This window comes from Gekko japonicus, unplaced genomic scaffold, assembly GCF_001447785.1.
Source record: "Gekko japonicus isolate JY-2015 unplaced genomic scaffold, Gekko_japonicus_V1.1 scaffold1343, whole genome shotgun sequence".
Taxonomy (NCBI): Eukaryota; Metazoa; Chordata; class Lepidosauria; order Squamata; family Gekkonidae; genus Gekko; species Gekko japonicus.
The window spans coordinates 49,659-58,088 of NW_015177054.1; the positions used below are offsets into that span (position 1 = coordinate 49,659).

General features: G+C 47.1%; 1 protein-coding gene across 1 annotated transcript in view; it reads left to right on the forward strand.

Annotated features, from left to right (window-relative positions):
• LOC107124635 overlaps positions 1–8,430 on the forward strand; it is a 36,390-nt gene that overhangs the window by 24,243 nt on the left and 3,717 nt on the right. Inside the window, exons 8-12 of the mRNA XM_015428127.1 lie at positions 429–645; positions 3,192–3,322; positions 3,938–4,048; positions 5,607–5,801; positions 7,398–7,491. Coding sequence (XP_015283613.1) covers positions 429–645; positions 3,192–3,322; positions 3,938–4,048; positions 5,607–5,801; positions 7,398–7,491 — 748 coding nt within the window. The remainder of the gene's footprint in view (positions 1–428; positions 646–3,191; positions 3,323–3,937; positions 4,049–5,606; positions 5,802–7,397; positions 7,492–8,430) is intronic.

An 8,430-nucleotide genomic window follows, 5' to 3' on the forward strand; every position in this document is an offset into this window, starting at 1 on the left:
GCTAGTGACTAAAGAGAGAGACAAAGTGAGCGTACAACAGATGCACTTACAAGCCAAGGAGGCAAACAGAAGTGGCAGCTATGTAATACGTGACAAGCATTCAATGTGCTTCAAGTCCTTTTCTGGAACGTCGACTCAAACACAGAGTTAGTAAAGGTAAAGGTTCCCTTGCTCGAAAGCCAGTCGAGTCCGACTCTAGGGTTGTGGTGCTCATCTCCATTTCAAAGCCGAAGAGCCAGCGCTGTCCAAAGACGTTTCCGTGGTCATGTGGCCGGCATGACTAAACACCAAGGTGCACGGAACACTGTTACCTTCCCACCAAAGTGGTACCTATTTATCTACTTGCAATTTCTTGCTTTCGAACTGGTAGACTATTCCCATAAATTTCTCACGGGTTCCCGCTTGTGCTGTCCTGTTTGTCTTTACAGATCAGCTGGTCACACCCTCTGTTTGGAGCAACCTTTCTGCACAGCAGCAGTTCCATGCTGTTGCAGTGACCAGCCATGCACTGCAAATCCATAACAGCACGCTGGCGACCGGGCAGAGCCTAGAAGATGTGGTGGCTTTTACTCTGAAGCCTCGTGCCAGCCAAAGTCATCTGGGCTTTCTGGGACCAATCCACGTAGTTTCAAGCACAGGAGAACGGTGAGGGGGCTTGTGTCTTGGAATGCAACAAAGGTCTTCTGCTTTGCTGCTGGATCACAATTGCACACACCCTTCTATTGCACTCTTGGTAGGGGCTGCCAATTGGAGAGCGTCAGTTGTCTTGGTTTTCCTTCTAGAGTCCTGCAAACGGCGGTGTGGCTTCTGTTGTGCGGGGGAGCACAGTGGGATTTAACTGGGATGAAATCCAACTAGCATGAAAACCAGAGTCAACCATGCTGTGATACTGCCAGGGCTCTTTTTGGGCAGGAACGCACAGGAACGGAGTTCCGGCTGGCTTCCAAGTTGGCCACGCCCAGCAGGAACTCATTAGCATAATAGGCCGCGCCCAACAGCAGAAACTCATTAGGATTGGCTGCATTAGGGGTGTGTGGTCTAACATGCAAAGGAGTTCCTGCTACAAAAAAAAAGCCCTGGGTTTTGACCACAAACAAGGTAAACAGAATAAGAAGCAAAAGGTGGGTGTAGCTGGATGAGCACACTTCTGATAACATGGGGGTGTGGCCTAATAGGCCAATGAGCCGTGCTGTCAGGGGTGTGGCCTAATATGCTAATGAGTTTCTGCTGTTGGGTGTGGCCTATTATGCCAATGAGTTCCTGCTGGGCTTTTTCTCCAAAAAAAGCCCTGGATACTACTATCACAAACAGAAGAGCATGTGTATTTATAAAAAAACATTCATTAGCGAAGTGCTGGGGGTTTTTACGAGCTTTTTTGCATCAGATTTTCTTTCAAGGATTCACCGGACTGCTCAACTAGATCACAGTCTTCAGTAGCCAATAACCGTTAAGAAATTAACCCGATGGGCTTAAGTTGAACATGTCTCTGTTTTCCCAGAGGGTCCTGAGAGCCAGTGTGGCGTAGTGGTTAAGAGCTGCAGACTCTGATCGGGAGAACCGGGTTGATTCCCCACTCCTCCTCCAGATGCAATCAGCTGGGTGACCTTGGGTCAGTCACAGTTCTCTCAGAGCTCTCTCAGCCCCACCTACCTCACAGGGTGTCTATTGTGGAGAGAGGAAGGGAATGTGATTATTAAAAAAAGGAAGGCAATTATAAGCTAATTTGAGACTCCTTCGGGTAGTGACAGGCGCTGCTCCGCGCTCGCTCTTCTCTTTGGCCCGGTGGTACGTGTCAGTTTCACACAAGCTTCTGCGCGACCGCATTTTGCCCCGCAGCTTTGTGCAATTTCCCCTGCGTCTACTCAGTCCTGTTTTTTGAGGATTGAGTAGACGCGGGGGAAATCGCACGAAGCTGCGGGGCAAAATGCGGCCGCGCAGCAGCTTGTGTGAAATTGACACGTACCATCGGGGCAAAAGGGAAGAGTGAGCGTGGAGCAGCGCTTGTTGGAAATCACCCCAGCTGTTCTTCTTCTCGGTGTTCCTGCACAGGATGCCTTGAGCTCCCTCTGTCTTCGGCTTGCGTCTCTTTTTTCTAACAGACACATAGACTTTTGAGAGGACCAGATCTTTAGCCCCAGGTCTCAAACACCAGTACTGTGGTTTTGTTGGGATTTGGAGGAAGGCACACACATACCCCGCCACCAGTGTTCCCTCTAAGCTGAGTTAGTGTGAGCTAGCTCACAGTTTTTTAGCCTCCGGCTCATGCATTTTTGTCTTAGCTCAGGAAGGACAGCTCCAGAGCAAACTGATTTATGCAGCAGCCAAATTGCTTGCTCACAACTTTAATGCAAGGAGAACTGGGGGATGATTGCTCTCTTCTTCTTGCGGCCTGAACACAGTGCCGAGAGAAAGCTGAACGAGGCTCAAAAATATATTTATATTTATTTAAATACTTCTCTTCAGCGGGGACCTAAAGTGGCCTGCATCATTATTCTCCTCCACTGTCCTCCATCAGAACAGCAACTTGGTGAGAAAGGTTAGGCAGAGAGAATGGGGCGGGGGGAGCGGCACAAGTTCACCTGGGGAGCTTCCATGACAGAGAGGGGATTCAGATCTGGTTTCCTCAGATCTTAGTGTGACACTCTGTCCGCTATCCCAGACATACTAGTCGGGCCCCCTCTAGGCCCCAGTCAGAACCCCTTCCTGTTGAGCTAAACACCCGCACTGGTACTGCAGTACTTTTGCACAAGGAATGGAATCTGTGCATCTCAAACTCAGATCCAAATGTAGTCGTTTGAACCGTGCTCCATTTTGCTGGGTTCGGCTTGCAGTGTGAGCTCCCTAAGAGTCGAAGCCGCCGTTGTGAACAGAAATAGCACTTAAGTCCATGGAAATAGGTCTGTTACCAAAACCAAGGGGGTACTTCTCAAGAAAACTTTTCACGGGTTGCAAAAACTAACAAACAAACCCCTCCCGGATAAATTCTTCAGGACCGGGCTGTAAACAAGAACAAAAGCATTTGCCCACTTAGATTGAGGGCAGCCGCAAAGTACATTTGAACAGTGATGAGAAAAGTTAGCAGGTATGGCGTGGTGGAAATTCCCCTGCTGTCACTATTGTGCATTGAAAGTGTTTGCTGGGGAACATGGCGGCGGTCCTAATTAATACAATTTCTTTTCTTTCTTTCACAGGCCAGTTTCCTTGAGCCGCTGTCCTTCTTGCAGCACAACCTTTGCCGTCTCAGAAGTCACTCCTGGCTCAGAGAATAGCTGTCCCCAGGAGTCTCTTTCTGTGGTTCTTGGAATATGCCTACAGACACCCAGTAAGAGAAGCTTTCTCCTCCCTATTACAATGGAAAGAAGGTTTAGAGGGATTTTGAGCAGCTGCCCAGAAATTGATAAAATGTAGCAAATCTGTATAAATCTATTTTCCTAATTTAGATTATGTTTTAAGATGTTATTTTGTGCAGCAGAAAGCCAGCAGAATTCTAATTGGGCCCTTTTGTTAACATGCTAGTTTTCTACATGGAAAGGGTGGGAGTTTGAATTTTGCCCTGTGTCGAAATCTCTGTAGAAAATCACACAGGAATGCTCCTTGGCTCCCCATTGTCACATTTAAATCTGGCCTAAACTCCCCTCTCTCAGAGTGGCTTAAAACAGAACACAAAAGTTGGCATTGGACTATCTTTCTGTTTCACAGGTTTGTGCAAAACATATGCTTAGCCCTTTTAAAGCTAAAGTTCAGTGGCACCTTACAGACAAACGAGTCACAGCCCACTCATATTGAAATAAATGTCATTAAGTCTTTAAGGGGCCCCTGGACGTTTGCCTTATTTTGCCATGACAGACTAACACAGTGACCCCCTTGACTTAAGACTTAGCCCTTCTGTCATCCAAATCCATAACGTGTCTCTAACTCCTTGTCCACCTCTGGCTAGATTGCTCCATGTGGCCTCAGAACCCCTTGATGCTGGCTGGTCTCCAAAAGGCGCTGGCAGACTCCATGGAGGAGAGCTGTTCCTGTGGCATCTGTCCGTGTTATTTGCAAGGTCTGTATGAAACTCACCCATAACACCTGGGCTATTTTTGGGCAGGAACGCACAGGAACGGAGTTCCGGCTGGCTCCCAAGTTGGCCACACCCAGCAGGAACTCATTAGTATAATAGGCCACACTCAACAGCAGAAACGTATTAAGATTGGCTGCATTAGGGGTGTGTGGCCTAACATGCAAAGGGGTTCCTGCTACAAAAAAAAAGCCCTGAGTTTTGACGACAAACAAGGTGAACAGAATAAGAGGCAAAAGGTGGGTGTGGCTGGATGACCTAACTTCTGGTAACATGGGGGTGTGGCCTAATATGTTCATGAGCTGTGTTGTCAGGGGTGTGGCCTGATATGCTAATGAGTTTCTGCTGTTGGGTGTGGCCTATTATGCTAATGAGTTCCTGCTGGGCTTTTTCTACCAAAAAAGCCCTGCATAACACCGACCTACGAGATTTGCATTCGTACCGAGCAGCTTGTTTTTTTCATGAAGCTGCCTTATACTGAATCAGACCATTGGCTGGTTGAGCTCAGTCTGGTCTGCTCTGATTGGCAGCAGCCCTCCCGGGTCTCAGCCAGAGATCTTTTACATCATTGGCTACTTGATCCTTTGGGGTTGATCATAGAATCCTAGAGTTGGAAGCAATGTTCCCTCTAAGCTGTGGAGTCTTGTGAGCAAAAAATCTACTTTGCGAGCTACTGGCATTAAAGTTGTGAGCAAGTGATTTGGGTACTGCATAAATTAGTTTGTTTGGAGTCATCCCTCCTGAGCTGAGACAAAAATCTGTGAGTCAGAGGCTAAAAAACTGTGAGCTAGCTCACACTAACTCAGCTTAGAGGGAACACTGGTTGGAAGGGACCTCCAGGGTCGTCTAGTCCAACCCCCTGCACAATGGAGGGAATTCACAACTGCCTCCACCACCCCCACCCCCACATACACCCAGTGATCCCTGCTCCATGCCCAGAAGATGGCAAAAAACTTCCCAGGATCCCTGACCAAACTGGCCTGGAGAAAACTGCTTTCTGACCCCGAAGTGGCAATCAGCATTTCTCTGGGCGTGTGAGAAAGGGTCACGAGAACTATGCACTGAGGCAACCCTCCCTGCCTTCCCTCTCCTGTTCTGCCTAAGTTCACAGGATCAGCACGCTACACCAGTTCACAGCATCCTGCTGCTGAGCCATGGCCTCTGCCCATCTTGGGAGCTATCTCTGCACAAAAAGCAGTAAATGCGATATCGCTGCATCCCACACTTCTGTCTTTAAGGCAGCGAGCTTCCAATACAGTCTTTAAGGCAGCGAGCTTCCAGGACAATCCTGTGCAGAGTTACTCCAGCTGAACCTCTGAAATCAGCAAGCTTTGCCTGGTGTAATTCTGCCCGGATGCAGGTAGAGACTGGGAGAGATGGACCTTTGCTGTGATCCAGCTGGACTGTTCCCATGTTCCTATGTTGTGGGTGGTGATGGGAGAATGAATGTATTAGGCAGGCCTTTTCTTGCCCTTATTCTGCGTCCAATATGATGCTGCATCTTTTTTACTGCTTGGCCTCTAACCCCATTGTCTTTATGCAGGACTTAATTTCACCTGTTTCAACTCCATCCTGAAGCCCTCCGGTCAACTGTGGGCCAGGTCCTCCAAGCAGCTGCAGCAGCTTACCAAGTGGCAGGCTGACTTTCCCAGGAGCCCGCGCCTCTTGGTGGTGGACGGAAAGCCACTCAGGTCAAGTCTGTCATGCTCAGCATCAGACACGACAGTCCAGTCTGAAGGTGAGTGGATGGAAAATGAAAAGTACTGGGTTCGCCGCATGGAGGACTCGGACGACGACATGCTGTAGCACACGTTTATTGTACTTAACACAGACAAAGACTAACTCTAACGGCCAACAGGCCCAACTATATACATATCCACCCAGCAACCCCCCCCCACTCCCATTGGAGGGTTTAAATGTCCCGCCAAGGTGGCTATTGGTTGGGGCTGGGGGATCCAGGATCGGAAGTTTCCTTTGTTCTAGGATCCAAGCTCTGTCCTGTCCGCGGATCCCTGGTGGTGGTCCACGTACATAACAGAAAACTTCCCAGACTAACAGAGGGGAAGAGTTAGAATGATGTTTTGTGACCGCCTCCATTTAATCACATTCGATCACATGGTCCTGCACAGTTTGAAGGGAGCTGTGTCTTTCCCCCCCCCAGCAGTTGTTTGGGATGTAGCAGCCATTAGCAAAAGGACTGTTCTTCTCTGAAGAACAGTTCCCACCACCATATGGCCAAATGATATTGCTGCTTCATGAGAAGTTGCCCTTGAACTTGCGTGTGTCAGATCATCCTTAATGTGCTATAGGAAGCAAGGCAATTTTAAGATTTAAATTCTGGGTAATGTAAGGCTCTACTTTCATGCTGCAATTCAGTTTTATGAAAAACAAAACGCTGTGTGTTAAAATCCTTTCGCTCTCTTCTTTCCCCAAGTACACATCTCAGCCTCCGCTACTGGATCTTTCCCAAGGAAAGTAATCTTTACTGACCAGTTTATTTCCCCAGGATGCTGGAGATTGCTGATAGTCATGTTGGTCCTTAATAGAGATGTGAAGGCCCGGAAAAAAAACGGAAAAATTTGGGGGGAAACGGGTTTTTTCCGTTTTTTTCCTGAAGCCTTTTTGTTTTTTCCCGAAAAATTGGAAAAATTAAAAAAGAAAAGAAAAAAATTGATTATGGAACGTTTTATTTTAACATGATGAATAAAATATTTTAAGAGCAGGTGTTCAAATATTTTCCAAATCCTTTCTAAAATATATATATATGGTTGATGTAATTTCTGTGCACTGAGGACAAGCAAGTCCTAGGTTACAAACTGAACTCTCCAATGCAAGAACAAGATGCATTTCTTCCTTTAGGAGGTGCGATTGTCAGAAGAAAATAAAAAAGTTTCAGTTTTGTTTTTGCATGTGGGTGGGTATTCTGTAATAATTGTTTGGATACACTATATTTTTAATATGCTAGTTGTGATAATTTCATGCCAAGTAAAAATGTCCATAGTCATATTTGATGTTCCTAAAGTAACAGAATGACTTTCAAACTAGAAAAGACAAAAGAAATGCTAATGTAGCATGTTTTCCAATTTTTCTGAAAATTTCCGTTTCCCCCCGGAAAAAAACGGGTTTTTTTCCGAGCTTCAAAATTTCCGGAAATTTTACATCTCTAGTCCTTAACATGTTCAAAGACAACATTTGTGTAGCCAAAACGTCACCAAACAGCGAGAAGCTTCTGAGTTCCACAGAAGTCTTGAACAGGCTGAATATCTCCTGGGTTATAGGAAGTCAAAGCAGACAGATTATTGATGCCAATTTCTTCCTCTTTATTTTTTGGTAGCTTCATTCCAGGCCTGGGAGATTGCTCTTGCTATCTTAGGATCCATTTTGCTTGCCCTGCTGTTAACTGGTGTCGCGTTGTATGTCATCAAAAGGTAAGGGCTGGCACCTCTTCTCCCTAGTTCTGCATTCTGCTTTGTATCATGGCTTCCTCCAGGGATTTAGCAAGATCAGGAAAATTGTCCAGATCCCAGAGGTGTTGGAAAGGCCCACTGGATCAAGCCTGGAACCCAGTCCGGTTCTTAAACTCCCAGTTCACAACCATCCCTCCCCTATCCTGGTGCCTGGGAGAGGAACCGAACAAAGGCAGTCCTCAGCACACCCCTGAACAAGAGACCAGTGGAGATGGCGAATTGCTGTAGAGAGTAAGGGGAACCAACAAATTAACAAAGGTTGCAGACAATGTTTCCTCTAAGCTGTGGCGTCGTGAGCAAAAATTCTACTTTGTGAGCTACGGCCATTAAAGTTATGAGCAAGCAATTTGGTTACTGCATAAATTAGTTTGCTCTGGAGCCATCCTTCCTGAGCGAAGACAATAATGTGTGAGCTGGAGGCTAACAAACTGTGAGCTAGCTCACACTAACTCAGCTTAGAGGGAACACTGGTTGCAGACCTCCATTGGTCTGCAAAAGGTAGATCAGTGCATGCATGCAGCTGCAATTCAGATCAGGAATGTGTGGGAAGGGGGAGAGAGGGTTCAATCCCTGCTTGGGTTTTAAAGGGCACATTCTGTTTTCTGTTTATAATGCTGACTGCAGCAGGAAAATTGGGCTTGGGTTAGTAAAGCCAGGTAGGGCTGAAGGATTTCAGTCTCTGCTCCTTCCTGCATGGTCTCAAACTGGAGAGCCAGTTTGGTGTCGTGGTTAAGTGTGCGGACTCTAATCTGGGAGAACCGGGTTTGATTCCCCACTCCTCCACTTGCACCTGCTGATGTGACCTTGGGTCAGTCACAAGCTCTGCCACAGCTGTCCTTGAGAAAGAGCAGTTTGTGTCAGAGCTCTCTCAGCCCCACCTACCTCACAGGGTGTCTGCTG